Source organism: Erpetoichthys calabaricus, chromosome 5 (genome assembly GCF_900747795.2).
Source record: "Erpetoichthys calabaricus chromosome 5, fErpCal1.3, whole genome shotgun sequence".
Taxonomy (NCBI): Eukaryota; Metazoa; Chordata; class Cladistia; order Polypteriformes; family Polypteridae; genus Erpetoichthys; species Erpetoichthys calabaricus.
This window is the reverse complement of record NC_041398.2, coordinates 106,241,191-106,263,601: the sequence shown is the minus strand read 5'-3', so window position 1 is coordinate 106,263,601 and position 22,411 is coordinate 106,241,191. Positions and strand designations below refer to the sequence as shown.

General features: G+C 36.6%; 1 protein-coding gene across 2 annotated transcripts in view; it reads right to left on the bottom strand.

Moving 5' to 3' along the window:
- corin (corin, serine peptidase) overlaps positions 1-22,411 on the bottom strand; it is a 215,654-nt gene that overhangs the window by 97,540 nt on the left and 95,703 nt on the right. For both annotated transcript variants that reach the window (XM_051928354.1, XM_051928355.1), the window contains exons 5-6: positions 15,611-15,792; positions 1,546-1,659 (exon numbers count right to left, since the gene is read on the bottom strand). In XM_051928354.1, the coding sequence (XP_051784314.1) occupies positions 1,546-1,659; positions 15,611-15,792 (296 nt within the window). The remainder of the gene's footprint in view (positions 1-1,545; positions 1,660-15,610; positions 15,793-22,411) is intronic.

Here is a 22,411-nt window from a genome sequence, read left to right as displayed (position 1 = left end):
ATTACCAACAGTTGACAGAGCTCAGTTTGAACTACGACTAACAGATTTGAAAAGCAAATATTTGTGGTCTTCAAAATTTACAGCTTTACAAGTAGAACTAGAGAATCTGGAAAGAGAAGAGGTGACTTTAACCTTGAATCACAAAAGAATGGAACTTTCCAACTGTCAAAAGGAGGACCAACTGATTTTCGAAACATGGAACAGGCTTCCAAACTATCATTGTCAACTCAAAATAATAGCGTTTGGAATTTTGACAATTTTTGGGTGCACTTATTATTGTCAGCAGACATTCTCCAACATGAATGATACCAAAAGCAAGCTAAGAAGTCACCTTAATGATATAAAGCTTGGAACCCTGTTTAAAGTTGAAGACTTTCAACTACTCACGGAACACGAAACAACTACAGTATGTGTGGAAATGCAGTGTTAAAAGTCTTGTTAAATTGTTTTAGTTTATTTTCTCTAAGTACTTGAAGTTTTGTTTTTGTGTTAAATGCATATAATACCCATATTGCGTTAAAAAATCGCATCTCAATCCCACTTCTCTACCCATTGCAACTCTTTGTAAATCATGAATCAAACATTTGGGATAAAGCGGCTTTTTGCTTTAAAAAGGGCTGTTTTCAGCCATTTTCCTAAGCCTGATGAGACAGTCTTTGACTCACAAAACTCTGCAATGGAATGAGAAGGTTCTATAACCTATCTGCTAAACTCAGTCATTTGAGGGCTACAATGTGTGCTTGAATGCACCTGAATGTTAGGCATGCATACATTTTCTAACTTGTTTCATTCAGCACAGCACCACTTGATTTACAATTTATAAAGTTGCTAGATTCTAATCTCATTTTTGCAAAAACATGCAATGTATTGATCTCTTTAGCGTAAATGTTACCTTTCTGCAATCTGTGGGAGCTCTGTTATGAAAACTATGTATGAATTGTATTATGGCTTCCTTTCCACAGTGTGTGTGCCATGTGATGGAGTAGGCATCCTATCCAGGGTTGGTTCATGCCTTACATCTGATGGTGTCACAATTGGCTTTGGAACTCTGCAACCCTGCAATGAAGCAGGTTGATTCCGAAAATGGATGCATTTGTGATACTTTACAAGTCAAATAGTGAATAAATGAACGGATGAGTTATAGGATTACATCAAGGATTACAGGACCACAAAGTGAATGGAACTGACAGGAAAACAATAGCCAGGCTCTGTTTTATCATTTTATGAAGTATGAAACATGAATTTGAACATATTCAGTGAGAGCAATGATCACTCCAATATAATTGTAATTATAATTGTAATGTGTTATTGATGATTTTAATAGATATAAGATTTTAACATAATTATATAAATTTAATTTATTATTCTCTGTTAAGCATTTACTATTGCCAGATTTCTTAAGCTTGATGAACTTGGCAATATGCAAATGCGCTGTCAGTGACGCCAAAATGTGATGACTGCCAATGCTATGCTAGACATCTTAAAAGTCTAAAGACCACAGTTTAAGCTACAGACTAAAGTGATAATATTCACCCAATTACTTACTGCAGTGTGCCTCATCACTCCAGTCATCACAATCATTGTATCCATTACACAGCAGCTTCCTGGGAATGCAGACTCCTGTAGCGCACAGGAAGCTATCTTGCCTGCCACATAAAGCTGAAAGAAAAAAAAGTTTACTAAAGAAACCTTCACTGAAGCCAATAAATTAAATGAATAGCTTAGAAGACTCCATTAACACAATAAAAGTAATAGAATAATAGGTCTCCTTCTTGCAACAAAAACAGTAAAATGTAGGTATTCTTTAAATGTGTGTTTTGCAACTGCTTTGTTGTTTGTAAAGGTTTTATCTGTTGGAGGAAAATATTAACATCAAGGTTAAAGTGAAACACAGCAGGAGGTAGTACAAGTTTAAACCATTGCAAATGCAGGTGAAGAAAAAACTGTTGAAAAAAAATCTGTAATGTTGAGAGCCAAACAATAAAAAATGCATTTGAAAAATGTCAAATACACTAATTCAAAGAAGACATGAAGTGGAGATTCATAGTCTGTTATATTTGAGCATGGGAGCCAATAAACCAGGCAGTGATGCTTTTGATGGTTGCATAAACATTTATTTGTGTCTAACTAGAACCAGTATTAAGGTCATAATCTTGGAGTGTAAAATTTGGTGTTGCTGGTTCGACCTCTACTACCAATTTGTGACCTAATCAATCACTGAATATATGGTAGGTAATTTTACTGCACATATGTGATCTGCATGTCTGAAAAAATCCATGTAAAACTGCCTGAAGTCCACACCTTGAAGGTCACATACCTTATGCAGGATTGCCCTTAATGTGCAGGTCACTTTTCTAGATGGCAATACTGAAATGGCTCCCTTCCAATAAAATACAGCAGGCATAATTTCCCCACTGCTAATTTCAGATTAAATTTTTAAACTATTCAACCTCCCATCCATCTCCCAAAAGCAGTTCACCCTACGCAGAGGTGGAACAAGTTAAGGCCCATATGAAATGAAAAAGCTCCACTGAGACTGGGCTACCATGTCTATAATGTGCAGGTACTACCAATTAGAAGGTTAACAACTACAGAAAGAACTACACAACTGTGCTGTTTCCAGACTCATAAAACAACTATTGTATAGAGCACCATTAAATGAATATAAGTTACCAAAAAGATGCTAATTTAATTATTCCACTGCACAGAAATACACTGAAATGTTTACACAGATACATTTTGAAACCAAATGTGCCACTGCTGACTAATCCCTATAATGTATTATTATGGTCAATGAAACAACACACTTCAATAAAGCATTGGAAATGTTTAATATGCAGTAACTGAAGTAGACAGCTTGGAACATAATAAACTGCATAGTTGCTTTCATGCTAAGTTATAGTAAATATTTCATTGACAGCAAGAAAAGTCATTACAAATGTAAGTTGACGAAAAAGCAGATTAACAAGAAAGTTCTCTTATTAAACAAATGACTTGAGCACAAATTAACAGTAATTAGAAGAACATTCAAGTCTACCTTAAACATTAGTTTTTATGGTTGCCAAAAATGCATTGTTCTTTCTGCCCACTGTGCTGCATCCCAGCTGGAAAGAAACAAAATAAAGTTCATCTTATTTCACCCCTCAGTTCTGCTCTAAAAATTCTTAAAAAACATAGTTGTATTTTTTTGCCCTTCTCACTCTAGTCTATCCCTACCCAATTGTTTGCCCAACTACTTAACTACCATAGCCTCTGGTCTCCTAAGAATGTAAGTTCCAAGTACAAGACTGCACAACACCTTAGCTGAAAAAGAGATGAAAAAATGTAGTGAAATGTATGATCTTAACATGCATGTTACAAGATAATAAGAAGAATGAAATTAATGCCAGATAGAATAGAAAGAGAACAAAACAGAAAATGCATAATGTCTTCTCAAACTAGAACTTTATTCTGTACTTTTTTTGCATTGAGTGCAGTGCTGATTTTGATAGGTTGAGAGTCCCTGTGACTCTTAATGAGATTAAGCGGATTTGAGTAAGAACAGCGGATTCAGAAAGTATTCAGACATATTCACTTTTTCCACATTTTGTTATGTAGCAGCCTCGTTTTAAATTTGTTTTTCCCCAAATCAAGCAACACTCAGTATCCCAGAATAACAAAACGAAAACAAGATTTTAGAAATTTCTGCAGATTCTATTGATTATTGTTGAGTCTATTGATCATCATTGAGATCTTTCTACACTTTGTTTGGAGTCCACCTGTAGTCAGTTTAATTAACTGGACAGGATTAGGACACTCACACACTTGTCTGTAGAAGGTTACTCAGTTGACAATGTGTATCAGACCAAAAACCAAGCCATGGAGTTAAAGGATTTGCCTACAGAGTTTACAGATAGGATTGCATCAAGGAAAAGATCTGGGGATGGCTACTAAAAACTTCTACAGCACTGAAGGCTCTAAAGGGCATAGCTGCCTTCAAAATTCTTAAATGGACAAAGTTTGGAACAACTATGACTCGTCTTTGAGCTGGCCAAACTAAGCACTTGTTGAAGTTCTTTGGTAAGAGAGGAGACCAAGAAACCAATTATCACTCTGGCTGAACTGCAGAGGATCTGGGTAGAGATGGAAGAAACTTTCTGAAGGACAACCATCACGGCAACACTCTACTGATATGTGCTTTATGACGGAGTGATAGGCAGTGGCATCTCCTCAGTAAAACGCACATGGACACCCACTTAGAGTTTGCAAAAAGATACCTAAAGGACTCTCAAACTGTGAGACACAGGATTCTCTGGTCTGATGAAACCAAGATTAACATCATTTCTGGAAAAAAAGCAGGCACTGCTCATCACCTGTGCAACACTATTCTAACAGTAATACTGTGGGGTTGTTTTTCTGTGATAGAGACTGAGAGGCTAGACAGGGTTCAGAGAAAGCTGAATGGAGAAATGTAATGAAAACCTAATCCAGAGTACTTCTGGACCTTATGCTAGGCTGACATTTCACTTTGGGACAGGAAAAAGACCCTAAGCACAAACCAAAGACAACAAAGGACAAGCTTAGGGACAATTCAAGGAATCTCAGAGCCCAAACTTGAATCCAATTGAACATTTCTGGAGAGTCCCGAAATTTGGTGTCCACACAACATAACAGAGTTTGAAAGGAATTGCAGAGACGAATGGCAGAAAATCCCCAAATGATGGTGTGCAAAGCTTGTTGTGTCATACCCACGAAGACTCAGACTATAATCTCTGCCAAAGGTGCTTCAACTAAGTACTAAGTAAAAGACCCGAAACACTTTTGTCATAGTGATAATTAAGTTATTTATTTTTAATACATTTGCAAACATATTTGAAATCCCATTTTTACTTTGTCATCCTGAGGTATTGACTGTTGTTTGAGGGTGGGAAAAATGAATTTAAATTATTTTAGCCCAAGGTTGCAACACAGAAAAATGTAAAAAGTGCAGGGGGGTCTAAATACTTCATGAATCCACCATATGTATGAATGTATTCTCCTTAAAGAATGGCTAGAAAAAACTGGGTGGTACACATAAACATGTTTTGATAAGTCTGAACCACTTTTAGGACTTCAAGCTTTAGCATAATCATAACTCAGCATAGATCAAGAATTTAGTAGATCCCACCATGTCTGCTAAATGTCTGCATTTTACTTGAGGTAGACATAGCTGCAGGAATGAAAATTTACAATATATTTCACTTAAAGAATGTGTAATATTTCATGCCTTAAACATTCTAAGACATTATATGAACAAATGACTAGAACAATATGTATGTCAGAAAACTGCTTATTACAGTAAGTAATATGCAAAAATGAGACAGTGATGATCTACTGCGTTCTTAGATTAGAGGACTTTCATAAAAGTTATTTTAGAAGAATAGTCTTCATTTTAACTATATGCATTTTGATAAGCAAGGTTTGATAAAAGTGCTCACTTTCCACCTTTCATTTCCCTCTTTCGCTGGGCACTTCCTCGTGTCAGATGGGCCTTTGTGCTAACTCATTGACTGCAAACTCACTGGTTTAAACAAACCTGCTGGTAACTAACCCAGTCCAAACGAAAAAAGTAAGCAGGAGATTTTAAAACCCAGGTCTCCTTACTGCGAGGCAGCAGCGCTACCACTGCACCACCATGCCGCTTACAATGCGATATTTAGTTTATATATAATTCAGTTAGGAGGAAAATTTAAAAATTAGAGGATATAAATCTATACAATAACAGAAAAATGTGAAGTGTTATGGTTTACCAGTTCACAAAACCTAGTAAAGTGCTTCAATAAGAAAGCAGGCATTATGATTTCAGTAGCATCTAGACACAAAAATCAGGGCAAAAAAAAGGCAACCAATAAGAACAAAGCAATGTAAAAAACCTAGAAGTAAAACCCTAATTCATGAGCAAAATGTCAGAACCAGAATAGCAAGACTAGAACTTACAAAACCAAGATGAGGTGATGTAACACAAGCAAAACTTAATGCCACAGAGCTAGCGCTATGGCTTTTTCAGCCTTATACAGACCTGGAAGACTCCCACAGCAGCACAGTCAGGGGGTCCCCACAGGCTCAACATAAAGTTGACAAGGAACATAACAGAAAGAACGAATAAATTTATAATATAATACAATAATACAAATTAAATTAATAACAAAACTGAATTGAATGGAAAATAGCATATTCAATAGCATAAATGAAAAAATAATATTAAAAAAAAGTGTTTTTTTCATTGCCTAGATATTTCAAGCCACTGGCTAAACTTCACTTGGGCTTAGAGGCAACACATCCTGCCTCATTTTCTTGAACTCTATTAGACGATCCAAGTCCAGATATTTAAAAAGACTTGTCGGCGGCCATGCACCCAGATTAATGGACATTAGTAACAGAAAAGCATTCCTGAAGCGCATGCAGATAAATACTGTCTGTCCTTCTGTCTCTTTCATGCTCTAAACGGGCTTCTTTCATGACCAGGTTGTGCTAGCATTTATTTTCTCCAGCTAATACCCTCTTTATAATTTACATTTTACTTTTTATAGATACTGCTTTACATTTTTGTGATATAATCACAATCTCCAAATATGGTTGTAGATTTCAGGTTGTATTGGATATTCTGCCTGTACATTTTTAAAAAAAGAAAGAGCTTATCTGTATAATTGAATCAGATGCCACCATAAGGTACTCTAAAGGCAAATTATATTTATTACTTTATTAAAAATATGAATATAACTACAATATGTGTGAAATAACTACACATGTATAATAACTTCTCATTCTGCAGTATGGACAATATCAAAGACAGACAATGTTATTTTGCACAGTGACTGGTATTTGAATTTGTACCAAAATACCAAATTTCACTTTATTCATAATTAATTTTAAAGGAGTTTCATTCACAGAGAATTAGCCAAAGGATATTTATTTATTCCCACACCTAAATATTACAGATTTAAATACAGAAAGGAAAACTTTTTAGGAGGTGAAAGAAAATCAAACATGTGGATACTTACTTGAGATCACCAGCCATCAGGAATTTCCACCATAAACCTGTCTAGAAGCCCATGTGCCACATATTCTAAATGGCCCAGTGCTAAGATCCATGGGCTATCCCAGAAATATAATAAACAGGTCTCTAGACTTGTATATTGGCTGTTGCCATGGAGTGGCCAGGAACAACACAACAGGCATAAACCCCCTGCTGTATCATTTACAGCCTTTAAAAGATCATGGCAAGACTATCTTGTTTCAAGCTGGACACAGGACTGCTTTTTCCTTAACGCTGCAAATATTTGGCATCAGGTCAAAGGTCAATTGCTGCTAATTGCTAGGCCTAAACATGCATTCTCCTGTCCAACGACTGAGAAATCACATTTTATTGCAGACAGTTGTAATTAACACACTAAGCACTAGGGTGTTGTACCATGCTAGCCATTATGAGTGTAGAGAAAAGCCAAGCAAAATGACACCTTTTTATTGGCTAACTAAAAAGATTACAATATGCAAGCTTTCGAGGCAACTCAGGCCCCTTCTTCAGGCAAGATGTAATACAGAGACTGGAGTTCCCTATGTTTATATACACACTCTAGGACAAGAAACAACATTGGTAAATCTTTAAATGAGAAATTTTAAATGTAAAAAATTAATAGATTCATTCAGGCTAGGGTTAATTTATCAAGAGAGAGAAGAACAATGTATGGTCAAGATCTTTGGATAAGATAACTGTCCAACAAAGTCTTTTTGATGTTTGTAATGAGTTTTTTCAAAACAATGTGGATCTGTAGACAGGTTGTCTGTCATTCTGAGAGATGTAAACAATCCTCATATCTGGCCATAAAATTATTGTCTCTATTCAATCCATGTTGTAATGTATTACATTTTAGCATGAGTTTAACTTCCCATTCTTTTCTCTCTTGCTGTTTTCTGCAGTACTCAAAATGTTTTTTCCATTGCTACATACCTACCCTGGCTCTCATAAACTAGTACCGTTCTGCTCTTTTTGCAAGATAATTTTGTTTCTCCATCAATAATGCCACAAAAACATTGTATCTATATATCGAACATTTAACGCAAAAATTGCTACTCCTTCGTGGTTAATTCTGCATTAATGCTAATGGCCATTTTGCTTTGACGCCAAAGGCACCAGGCACAGGTGATTGGCTTTCCTATTGCAGAACAGGCTAAATGGCATTTCTTAACTAACTCTCTCCACAGATGCTGTGCACGCTTCCTCTCAGTATTGAATAAACTTGTCAGAAACAAGAAGAAAGCAATGTGAAACAGGAAACAGCAATTTGTTGTTTTTGTATTCATAAATAGTTTTACCTAGACCCAACTTACATTTTCAAAGTTTTGGACTACACCCAATCCCCCAAAAAATAAGCCCTAAATTTACTTGACACTGGCATTTTTGTGGGTACCTGATCTGATTCAGGACTTTGCTTTGAGTTAATAGGTGTGACTGGTGGCAAGGAGACAGTCAGGAACAGAGAGAAATGTTGGGGTACTATCCCAGTAACCTCATTTAATTGAAACTTAAATGCTCAGAAATAAAGCACAAATGACATACACACTGCACAACAGAAAAGACGCTGATGCTAGTTCAGCCAAGTGTCAGCTCTCCGTCTTTTGTTCTATCAGTCATATGGTACTCAGGTCCTGATCAGTTCTGAAACTCCACCTTCCTGGATCGCCGCTTTATCACAGCCAGTAATGTGTGCTCTCACTTGGGACTATGGGAAAAGGAGAGGATATTGTTGTCCTTACCTCACCTTGCATGCGTGATAAAAGAAATTCAGCCAATGCTGGACCAAATGTAACTTGAGAAAGATTATTTTTAGTTGTGTGCATTTCACAGTGGGGAGACCAAAGACCTAAATTGCAATGCTTCATCCAGAATATGCCTTATGTTTATCTTCATTAGAATTTTGATGACTTCCTTTGTTTTGTGCAAAGGTTGAATGAACTAAAAGAGGTACTATACCATGCTATAAACAAAGCTTTATGATTAGGGTGATCAACATGCTGACTATTTCCCATTGAGTCTAACCTGTTGAATTTTGTGTCAGGAGACTTTTGGGGGTTAGACATATGCACCAAAATTCATAGCGCAACATTTATAGTTTACAAGTATTAATGTATGGCCTATTTCTTAATGTTTTACCTCTAAGCATTTATGTTTGTGTGAGACTAGTTGATGGTCAGTACATGGGGGTCTGTCTCCTTAAAAGATTTGGAGAAATGCATGTAAAGTGGCTCATGAGCCTGCTTGGAAGGTCTAAGAGTGCTCTGTTAGGGGCACTGGGGTAGAGGCCCTTTAACCATTCTGCCACCAATGTATTGTTCACATCAAAAAAAAATAATTTCAGGTAAATTTTTGTACCATTATTACAACTGGCTTTGCTATGATCTACAATACAAGTTTTTTCAAAATATTACATTATTTTAACATGCACAGTAGTTGAAAGATGGTTGTCTTGATGGTGCATTCTTGCAAAAAAGCAACAGGAAACTGGATTCAAATCCTGGACTAGTTTTCATTGGTTTTACTCAAAAATTTGATTAACTCAAGACTTTACATTTGGAGCTTAGCAGCTTAAGCTTGTGTGAGGGTTCACCTGGATGGTCTGTCGGCCACATTCACCATTGATTGCTGCCTTGCTCTCGATGTTGCGCTGTTAGGCTTTGGCTCCTATAAACAGATGTATATATGGATGTTTTTATGGTTACTGATTTAAGTCACATGCAACCCCAGGAGAAAACTCTGAGTGATGGTACAAGCCTGGTCTCAAATAGGAGTCTCCAGTGGTACTTATAGGTTGTTTTTCCTTATTGAACCAAATCATACCAACATTATTCATGACATGTGGTCCAGCAGAGTTGTTGTCTTTAGTCACTCAAGCATTTTAAATGAGATGTTTTCACCATTGCACAGCATGTTTTCATGCTTTTGGCAGAAGTGTCTTGAGCACAGTACAAAGGATTTCTTACTGAGCCATTACAGCTGGCAAGACCTGAGTCAACAAATTAACATGTAATGGTTTATTGCTTTAGCATAATGTGGTATAGAAGTGTTTGAAAAGGGAGTTCAAAGAGATCGTCAATGACCTATCTGCGGCAGCTTTCTGTCATATGATATCAAACTACAAGTAACAACGTGGTAATGCTGCCCAGAGGTGGTCTAGTAACTCCCCACACAACAAATTCATATGTACTTCTCTTCCGATTCTGAACTCTATCTTAGAGGTTAAGCTGTGAAAATGTCTTTGTAACTACTGCTCTGACCTTTCCTGGTTTCTTTTTGAAGTAGTCAACACAATAAAGAACCACAAGTTCTTTTAAAATTATTAAGTATTTCAAAAAGCAATTATTATTATTTTAAGAATCACCCTTTAAAATGTCAAGTCCATTTTCTCAGTTTATCCATTCTTCTTGACAAAGTCAATGGAAAGATTAAAGAACTCCTAAAGGATATGCATGAATCTGTTTGTATTACAAAGGCTGACTGGTTTAAAAAAAATAAAGCATTGCAATTAAATTCTTCTTAGCAAGAATAAGTTAGATAAAAAATGTCCTGCTGAGGGATAGAAAAGTCTCAAGTATTGTAGCAAGCTGTTCACATACAATTTTTTCGGGCCTACTGAATATGCCCTTTGCCAAGAATGTCAAGAATGGGTTTTCTGCTGTTTGACACAGTGATTAATTAGTGAAGTTTAAAAAAGATACATCACTGAGCAAATGTCTCAATGCACATAAACAAAAATAATGGTATTTATTTTTTTAATCTTGACAGGAGACTGTAAAAAAACACCAAGTACATTCAAAGGGAACTCTAAAAAACTTGCTAATATCTTTCTTATAAGATGAAGTTTATATAAATTTTAATCATTATGTTGGAGTTTTCATTTTTCTGAAAAGTATATTTAGTACATCAAGTTTGAATGTAAGCACATTCAAACTTTGAAATTGCAAAAGTCAATTATTACATGGGTAACGATGAATTAGGAAAATTGTCTTTGTTTACTGCATATCTGTTTTACACAAGTTAAAATTCTCTATAGAATGAATCTGTGAATCACAGACTAAGTGATGTGGACTGGAGCCCTGTCAGTTTTTATCTTTTTCTCCCACAATAGCAGGAGGTACCAAGGTAATTTATTAAGATCAACACGCACTACGTCACACTGCTTTGCCCAACAGCCCCTAATTGATACCTCATGCCACACTACCAGGGTTCTGAAACTATTCTTGAAAAGATACCCGCACAAGCTGAGGTAGAAGCAAATAAATGTACTGTTTCTAAGAAATGCACCTGCAAGTTCATGTTCACAAAGTGAAGTAAGAACTGCAAAGCACTGACAATACCATTTCTTAGCTATAGTGAGCTAGATGAACCACAAATAACACAGGATGTGTTCATCAGTTCATCTGCTTCCAACAGAGAGTCATGGAAGCTGAATCCTGTGTTGAAAGCATCAGCCTTAAAGAAGGAATCATCCATGGTGTCCACCACCAAAGTGAACACACACACAGATACTGTACATATGTGCATGCACAGTCAATAAAGGGTCACCAATCAACCTAACCTGTGTGTCTTTGGGATGTGGGAATAATAACCCTTAAATCCACCCAGAAGTGAACAGAAAGTGTAAATGAACTCCATACACATACTTGCAGTTTTAACCTAGGACTTTAAATGTATGGACCAGCAGAGCTAGCTGCTCTGTGATTGAGTATACATTTCCTTATTAAATTAAAATAATATTGTCCATGTCTGAGTGAAGAAGACATTTTTTGTGTACTTTTTATTTAATTCCAGTTTACCTTAGGCAATTGTTTTATAATATATCATCTTTAAATAGTACAGTGTAAAAAGAGATACATTCAGAGGATCATTTTGCAGTTTATTATATTTTAATGATGTCAGTAATTCATTTGTCCGCTTCTTGTACACCTATATAGTAATACTGGATATGAACAAATCCTAACTTTTGTCCAACACATATACACTATGCGCTATACATACTGTGTACTAGCAGAATGTTGTGCCATGCAAAGGTACATTAAACCCCCTTTTTTGCAATTGGTTTGTGCAATGTATAGAACATACATATACCATGACTCTGCAAATTTAAATATATTTTCATAATTTTGATATAGTTGACTTTTTTAATATTTTTGTGCTATTGTGTTTGATCATTTGTGTAACAAGGAACAGACACAACTCTTTGATTGGTTTTGAAAAATCTGCAGTGATCAGTAAAACAAAATATCTTTTTTAAAGTGACAGCCAAAAGATGCATGTGTTGCCACTGCCAGGGTTGGAGTCACACAGCAGCACATTGGTTAATACTGCTGCCTCGCTACTCCAGGAAAAAGGATTCAAATCCTGCCTTGCAAAGTTTATATGTGTGGGATTTCTCTGGATACTGTGGTTCATCAGCACATTCCACAGATGTGCCTGTTAGGTTGATGGGAAACTCAGAATAGGCCTGGTGTGACTAAGTGTGAAAGTGCTTGTGACTATGCCCTTTCATCCGGGTATAATGATTTTAAAAGGGCAGAATGAGGATGAAGTCAGCTACTTATTTACATAGCACTCCAGTGGCAACAGAAAAAAGCACAATTTTCAAAGGTTTTAATTAACATAATTTATGCCACTACTTATGCAATATAGCTCAAAAAGGATTATTACAAATTCAGATTGCAGATGACCTTTTTCTGACTTTTTGTCTACTGTCAAAAGTGGCACATGCAGGACTGACAGACTTAAGCCAACCAAAACAAAAAAGAACAAACAATAATATTTAACATTCATGTTATTAAAATCCCTATTTTTTTGTCTAATGTTTTTTCATTGTTGCTATGTGATATTCCATCCTAAAATAAAAGGCCCTGGATGTTTGACAGTTTTGAAGTGTTTTATACCTAGTGTATGATAAGAATACTAAAAGTGCACAAAAATTATGATTTTATTATCCAAAACACATAAAGGAGAGAAAAACAAAGGGAAAATCTAACGCACAAAGTAAAATATTGAAAATATTTACAATTTCCTTGTAAAAATGGTGGGATATGTCACTCAACTTTTCATCCTAACACATGACACCACATGACAAACCAACTCAGGATCCCAGATTAGGACCCGAGTGCAGCCATGCGGCAGGTGACACCTCTACACCACACTCGTTCCGATGGAGTGGAACAGTGTGAGGTTTTTTTATGGTGTCTGGTGTGCCAATTCTGCCACCACCCCCCAGGTTTTTCCCCACAGGTTGGAGGACCTACATGCAGGGCTGGATGCAGATTAACGTCATACCCAGGATGGAGCAATTGCAGGTTAAGGGCCTTGCTCAAGGGCCCAATGAAGTAGAGTCACTTTTGTCGTTTGCAGGATTCAAACTGGCAACCTTCCGATTGCCAGTGCAAATCCCTAGCCACAGAGCCACCACTCCAGATCCTAACAGGTACAACATTAAATTACCTCCATTTTGCATTTCTCTAAACTAACACCCACCTCTGTCTACTAATCCTGACCTCTTTTCCTCACAACACTGATCCATTGCTCCAGCTCACCTTGGAACAACAGAGCAACTCCCAAGATCACCTTCAACCAAGTTCAAATTAACCTTCACAGCCAGGGTAGGATTAATAATGTCTTGTTGCCATAATGTAAAAACACTGCCTGGTGGTCCCTGAGACCACCACACCATTTGGGCTTTCTAGACCTTTAATGGACCAGGCCTCTTTGGCAGTTTACAGATCACCTGACCTAACAGTGCAATATGGTCCCATTAGTTCCAGTCTGTAACATAGTGCTAGCACCTAAATTGCTGGAGGTTAATGACTGGATTTACATCTGCTCATTATAGGGTAACATTGTTGTCCTCTGTTGGCCAAGAGATAGTTTGCCTGCTCTCTATCAGTACTTGAGCAACAATTTATGTTTCTCTCAGAATGCAACTCCCTCGGTCTCTCTCTCTCACACACATACACATGCGAGTGTTCCTACCCATTTGCTTTCTGGAACATCTGGTACACTTATAGGCCTTAAAGGCATTTGGCTATAGTGTTCTCCTGTACTGGTATGGCTCTATGGGCTTTACCACTGCCATGGCAGGTTCTTCTGTATTCCTCAAACCATTCCAAATGCTTTAGGGAATTGTATTCAACAGCATGAAAAAGGGCAGTTCAAACCTTTCAGCAAATAATAAAGTACTTTTCTGCATGGTCACTTCATAACATTAGAAAGGACATCAAATAAAAGAAATAAACAATTAGAATTAGAACATATTTGTACATGTTTGTATTAACCATGAATAAAATCAGTAAAACTGAGATATCTCTCTGCTTCCATACCTGCCTCAAGCAGGGAACAACTGTGTACACATCTTTCACCATCAGGGTACACAAAGTATGTCTGTGATTTTACAGTTAAACATGAAGTAGGGTTTCCTATTGACTCTACTGTTCATGAACTAAAGGAATACTCCACCCTAAAATGATTTTTTTTACATGTTGCTGACCCATGTTGTTTGAAGCAGTAGTGGAGAAAAAAAGAAAATGTTCTCTAATTTTTTCATGTAGAATAAGAGAAAACAGTTTATGATATAATGGAACATAACGGAGGCCTTTTGTCCAATGGCAAACAATGTTAAAAACATCCATGGAAAAAAGAAAAAACTTCTACATTATTTATGTTGCATAATCCACATGTCCATTATCCAGTTAAATGCTGAAATGTGCAAAACACATGCATTTTTTACTTAAATATAATTAATACATACTTCCAAATTGAACTAAAGACCCACCTCTACCCTTCATTCACTGGTCAACACTCCTGTCATCATTTCAAAAGCAAAGGATTATGGGACTGCACTTTTTCTGTTTGTACTCTATACTAATTTTTCCATAAGTAAACATTAATAATATTTTAGCAAATAATGCATGCATTTTGCACTTTTTGAGCATTCAACTGGAAAATACCTATGATTTTATGCTATTATTCATGCTAGGTGAAAACAGCAAATGCCATTAGTGGAATACAGAACCCAGACAAGTACAGACACCCTAAAAGTACCACATTAAAACAAAAAACAATGCATTCAAGGTCACCTGCTAGAAGGTACTGTAGTACAGTACCAATAATTTACAAAACTAGCCCTTAATGCTGGAGCTCCTTGAGTCATCCAGAGTATGCAATGCATCGTGTATAAATAAAGGACTCTTATTCATTATTCTTATTGTAAGATTTGTAAAACATAAAAGACAAGGAAAGTCTTAAAAGTACAAAGTGCAGCTGACATATATTGGAATGCTAAAATATGTATTACAACACATAAGAAGGCAAACATACTGTTTCTGAACCCAGATTAATATAGCTCGATTAAAACTATATCTTTGGCATTGGGTGCATCACCACTATATCAGTCTTTTGATTGATAGTGATCAAACATAATACTCTGTACATATAAAGTTGGACACTAAGGAATGGCAAGATTGTTTGACTGGAAGATTTCAGGATAGAGACATGTACAAAAGCAGATGTCTAAGTTAACCTTGCAATGTGTTTAAAACAAGCTGTTGTCCTTGAAGAAAAACTTACTGGTCTTTGTTTTATCCTGTTGCGGCCGAAAGCAGGCAGGAGTTTCGCTTCCTGTGACTGTGTCATTTGTGAATTGTGAACACCTCAGAAAATCTGGCCAGGAGGCATTTACCATTTGTAACACAGGTTCACAGCCTTCTTTTGCAGCTTCACAGAATGACATGCAGGGAAGAATCACTGTTCTGTAAAAATAAAAAGATGAGGATATTATAAACGGAAAATTAGAAATGTAAATTTCAACTCACAAAAATGCTTTAATGATGATGATTGCAATTAATAATACTACAAATGATTACTGATTACATCTGTTCATTTTTTGTTTGCTACAGAAGCATGGCAAGGAAGCAAAACAGCACCTTTGGCTACATATGAGTAAAAGTGAAAGTTGTATTTAGCATCAAACATTTCAGTTGTGGAATTATCAGCAAACTAAAATTTTGGATTTCTACAATTTTTTTGACCTAAAGGAATTAAGAATATTACAGTGAATAATAAAATTGCTGTACTGCAACATGTTCGGTAATTAACCTCTAACATATCATTTGTATTCCCTTTAAAAAGTTAAAAACCTGCTGCCAATTGAAAAGATAGCTCAAATGCAATTCCTAAGTTTTATTTTAAGCTTATACAAATACATGTGTGCTTGGGACTCAACTTCAGGGCTTATCCACTACTACACTCTGATTCAAGCGTTGTTGCTGTTGCCTAATGCCTTTCTTTTGCAGACAGATAGGGTTCCTTTTCCCTGAGGCCACCTCTTTTGCCTTGCACACATCTTAACCAGCTCCACTGCCATTTTGCCTTACGTCTAGTAATAGACTTGCATCTGTCAAGACGTTATTCAGATCACATGTTAAATCTATATATATATATATATATATATATATATATATATATATATATATATATTGTTGCAGGTGGCTGGGGGGGCGACCCGGCTGGGACACCCCAGAGGACCAGAAGAGGGCTTACGCCTTCCCCGGACCACGTGGGGGCGACCGCCCTGGCGGCTATGGGGACCATGGGTACAGAGCTTGGAAGCTCAGCCCTGTAGGGGCCCGTGGTCACCGCCAGGGGGTGCCCCAATGCCTTGGGAGCCCTGGACCTCAACACTTCCGTCACACCCAGAAGTGCTGGGGGGAAGAGGATCGGGGACAACCCGAGTGCTTCCGGGTACGCAGCCGGCACTTCCACCACACTGGGGAGTGCCGGTGGAAGATTGCCGGGAAGCACCTGGAGAACATCCGGGTGATTATAAAAGGGGCCGCCTCCCTTAATTCAGGACTTGAGTCGGGTGGAAGACGGACGAGGTCTGGGAGGAGGCAAAGAGGTGGCCTGAAGAAGAGAAGGCATTGTGTGTGTTGGCCAGGACTTTGGGGACTTGTGAGCACTTAATTTTAAATAATGGACAATGAAAATAAACGTGTGTGGGGTGATTTAAACATGTCTGCCTGTCTGTGTCCGGGTCATGTTCCACAATATACACACACACACACAAACATATATATGTAAATATATATATTAAAAGAGAAGGATTATCTTTGGTTGGTATTGTTTGTTTTGAGGGGATAAAATTTAATTGTACGGAATATTTATCACAATAAAGTTGACTTGACCTGTAAACCATTTATTTCACAATGTCTGTTTCCGTAGATAGTAATGAAAAAACACATTGTAACTACTGCTCTAACGGCATTATTTAGTGAATCAGTGCAGAATATACTATGGATCACACAAAAGATTTGCAGGTATAATAGTGCTCAGTAAGAGCCCTTTACAAACAAGGCAATCAAATCACCACTGCCAGGGACAAGAGGGGCAGAAGTCTCCAAGGGCTACCATTGTTATTTTACTGTTTTATGATTTATGTGGAGGAGTAAAAAAGGTTGTAGGTCATAAATATGATCCTAAAAGCATGGTAGTTCAAGGCACACTACAGAAGGTACTCATTATATTGCCAACCACTATGGGACACCCTTCAATCATTATATATAATACGCTACAGTGGCTATCCGTTTGTCTGTCCAGGATTTTAAATCACCTGTAGCTCACAAATCGTTTGACTTATTGATCTGAAATTTGGTACACATATACTACGTGACGTCTACTATCCGCTCTCTGGGTGATGATTGCCCTTCAAGGTTATTCCTCTTTTTATTTTATTTTATTGTAGAATCAATTCTCGGCAGCGGCCAGCAGGGTGGCCGTGCAGCACATGCGTACGTGCGCCGTTCTCATTCCTACCACCTTCGCTGTCACTTCCCCTACCTCTTCATATCTTAAATCATTCTTGAGGTAGATTGAAGATAGTGCCAGCTTAAGTGAAAAATTAAAGAAAACGTACTAAGTAATTACAACACAAATACTGGCTTAATCAGTTTTAACGTGAAAAGATGCCAATGAAAGAAGAGAAAAAGCAGGCTGCTAGGGTGGAGAAAAGAAGAACAGCTCAGCAATCAGCAAGCGCTTCAACCTCTGAGCAAACGAATGATAAACTTACAGAGAGACAGTATGAAAATTATGAATGCTCATGTCAAGTGTATTCACTGCACATTATCGTGCAGTGCGCCGTTACTGGTATGGATTATAATTTCAGTGGGTAGATATTTAACAGAGCTCAGAGCGATATTGTTATATACACTGTACACCCTCTCCACAGATACAACAGTAACAGAAGACACCTGGGTGGCAGCAGTGTTCTTTTGCTGTAGCTAGTCTCTCATTTTCATTTTCCACCCTGGTCTTTATTGTGCCATACAGATTATATTTGATAATGATGCTCTGGACTGTGTTACAAGGCATTTGAAACATATGTTTTTCAATTTCCTTCTTCTCAATTTTATTTCTCCAAGGTTATCACAAAGGTGTTTTGAAAGCTACCTGTCATCCATAAGCATCTCTTTCAAAAGGAACACAGGTGAAGGCCTGTCAGCTTACTGTGAGATTTGCAAAGCAAGAATTATTATTATTATTATTATTATTCACAATTATTGCTTTTACTTACCATGCAGGTGTTATAGAATTTTGTTTTAAATAATAAAAAAAAACACTTTTACAGTATCCTAATTTTAAAGTTATTAAGCAAATGTACGTGGCACTTAGGTTATTAGTAGGCACACAAAACAATGCATCCATCATTTTATCACTTCTATAAAAGTTAAGCAGTCTTATCCAATTCATAACCATACATTTATTTTTGTAAAAGTGAACAAACTTAAAGAAAGAACTAAAGAGACAATTAATTAAAAAATTAACAACATCAAACATCTTTTTCAGTTCTTTGAAAATATTTCAGAAATATATATATTCACTTAAACCTTTTTTGCTCTTGGAGTAAAACTAAAAAGGCATCGTTGCATGATTTTTACATTATATTTATAATGTCTGAATTCATAGTAAACTAAGGTTATATTCACATTACCAGGTTGAAGTGACTCAGATCCAATTTTTTTGCTTTAATATGACACAAATCTTGTGTTTTTTTATGAATGTGAACTGTCAAGAAACACAAATCCGATCTGAGCAAAAAAATGGAATTGAGCAATGAACCTAGTTATTTGCAAATTCAGATTTTCTATTTTCTGTCACTGAAGGTAACCCAGATCTCTTGACCAGATTCCAAACACTCAGCAAGCAATATGTCATGTCATCTGACTTTTCTAAACCAGCCATTACCTGCAGCTCTCACTAAGATGCTGAATTTGCAAATGCCCCACATGCTCAGCTATGGAAAAGGCAAAGTTACTGCAGATCCAGTTTGGCACACCAATTACCATTTCAGCATCATTTTCAATGCACATCTGTTAGTTATAAAAACACAATAGGAATATTTGCAAACTGGTATTTTAACAAAGTTCTTCAAGATGTTATCTGGGAGAGCATCCAGGATTGTTCATGGTTTATTTATTTTTTATTATTGCCAAACTCTAACTAATCACTGGCGCAAGACCAAAAACAGACAACTGTTACATTTTATTATACATTTCATTTTTTAAAACTTATTTCCTAATTGAGATTTCATATTTTCCAGCAGCTCAAATTGAAATTTGCACTTTGGTGCAAGAGCTAACTGCTGGGCAGCTTGCTACAAGTGTCATCTGTTATCGCTTTGCCATCCCAGTGACTGGTGGTGCCAGAACTACAGTGATCTGTTCTTCTTCTCATTACAACTTCTGAAACACAACTCTGCCAGGAAAAAAAATGTCAGTGGCCTTTCATGTGTCAAAAATCTCATAAAATGGATGAGATTCCATTATTAAACCAAAGTATAGTCATACTATCATCAAAAACTCCAACTACAGCAGATGCTCATTTGACACTAAAGATGCATTTATGAATCCCTTAAAATCATGCAGATGAAAGTTATTTTATAGAAACTAATGGTTAAATTGAGATTAAAATGAAACATACTGCAGACTGGACATCTTTGATCTTCAAGTTCTCAATCACAGAACAAACAATATGTAAATGTGAAGTCCTGTTAGATATACAGCAAACATGAAAGAGAATTTGATCTGAAAATCACTTTGTGAGCTTTAACATTTGAATGGAGCTACAGTTTGTAAAGTAAAGATGAATTGTAAAATAACAGTGTTTCTGTGTTAATATGAAAGAAACAGGTATACAGACTAGTTGGGTAAAAAACACCCTTTTAACACATTGTACATAAACTAAATCCTTCTTTCAAATGCATTCATTCACACTAATGCACAGCTTTCTAGGTGAAGAACGAGGTGTTTTTATTTTTCTTTCCTGTCATTCTGAGACAAACAGATTTTGGGATGTCATGTATTTGACTGATGAAGAATTTAAGTGTAAAGTTATTGGCTAATTTTGGAGTGATGATAGCTCTTTCTATATTCAGAGGTAAACTCATTTAATTTAAAAAGAGAAAGGCATGTGAAGATGATGGGCGATCAATCTGAGAAACAATAAAGAACAATGATTTTAGCTCCCCTGAAACATGGCCAGGTAGATTAGGTTTGGCACATAGTTAGACTTGTCATTTATAAAACATGGCTTAATATGGGCAGTAAGCAATAAGGAAACATCTCCGCTGTGCTGCATATCTTTTCACACAAACCATGCAAAATGTTGAAAGAGAAGCTGAAATTAAAATAATTTTAAACATACTGGAACATAAGAAGGATAAATGGAACTGCAGAAAAATATATTTAATATTTCCTATATTCATTTAAGGTTTCAGAAACATGACTGCATTGTGGAACTGCAGGTAATCCTGCTTCCTGCAGGGTACATTCTGTCCAGAAAGATAGATAGATAGATAGATAGATAGATAGATAGATAGATAGATAGATAGATAGATAGATAGATAGATAGATAGATAGATAGATAGATAGATAGATAGATAGATAGATAGATAGATAGATAGATAGATAGATAGATCTTTATTGTCATTGTCACTTTTACAAAGGAACAACGAAATTGAAGGAGCAGTCGACTCAGTGTGAGTCTATACAGTGTGATACTGTATGTTCTTTTATAGAAAATGGCTGCTTTTTTAAATATAAATCAACACAGGACAATTTTTTCCCTTACTTAGTAAATGGCAAAAACACATAGAATATGATCACTGAATTCATACAATTCTGATTTGCACAATATGACAAATGTGCACCTAAAGAGAGCGACTAATAGTCATTCATGCTCACAATGTGAACAATGACAAATGAAAGGTGACTGCAAATCCAGATCACTACAGCTACAGGCAGGTAACTTTTTAAAGTTTGTGTAATGGAGATACACTAGTGAAAGGAAAATGTGAACTAAGTTAAAGAAATAAAAAAGTTATTATCTTAGATACAGATATAAAAGAAAGAACTTACAACATGGAAGGAAATTAATAAAACCTAGTATTTCAGCAAGTAATTATTTATCCATCCACTTATTTGGATAATCACGTTTAACCTGCTTTTCCTAACGAGGTTTGCAGCGGCTACATACCAAACTAGAAAGACCAAGCCATTACATGGCAACATTTTATATCAAGGGAATTCCAAGAAGCGTCCAGGTATATGCACAAGTTTTGTAAATGTTCCTCAAGGTACCCAACAATGAGATGAGATAAAATGTTCTCCTTACTGAGAACAGCCTGCACAATTCCTCACCTTTCTCTCTGAACCGGATTGAGTTCCCTGAAAGTTATTGTTCAAAGTTCCATTAAACTCCACCTTGTAGATACTGTCTTCAAGGGCTGTCGTGAAATCTTAAGTCAAATCCTGAGACCCTTCTAGTAAAATTGCATGGACTGCCTAAAGCTTTAAGTTGCCAGCTTCCCTCACTGCTTCTGTCATCCACTTGATCATAGGGTTCCATTTAATGACCTTATCGAAATCTCCTTACATCTGCCTTCACTACCAAACTTTTGAACAGGATCCAATCAGATGTTACATTTCTGATCCATACAGATATGAAGGAGTAGCTTATCCTGCTCAGAGGCAGCCCCTAAACATTCCTAACATATCTTCCCTATCCATTTGGGTCTGTCTAGCTGTCTATCTCACAGGCTATCTGAGTCAGCTGAGTGCCTGATAGTTTTGCACCTCTCATTACTCATTTGTAGAGAATATAGGGCTTCGTATCAGGTGACATGACTACAAAATCAATCACAGACCTCTGTCCCAAAGTACTCTAGTAGTATTCAAAGGTGGTATTTTCATGGAAAAGGCATAACTAACAGAGAGCACCAAAAATAATTCATCACTCAGATTAAGGCCCACCAGACTGTGCTTCCCAATAATGCCCCTCCAGGTTTTGATGTCATTTAACACTTGAATGGAT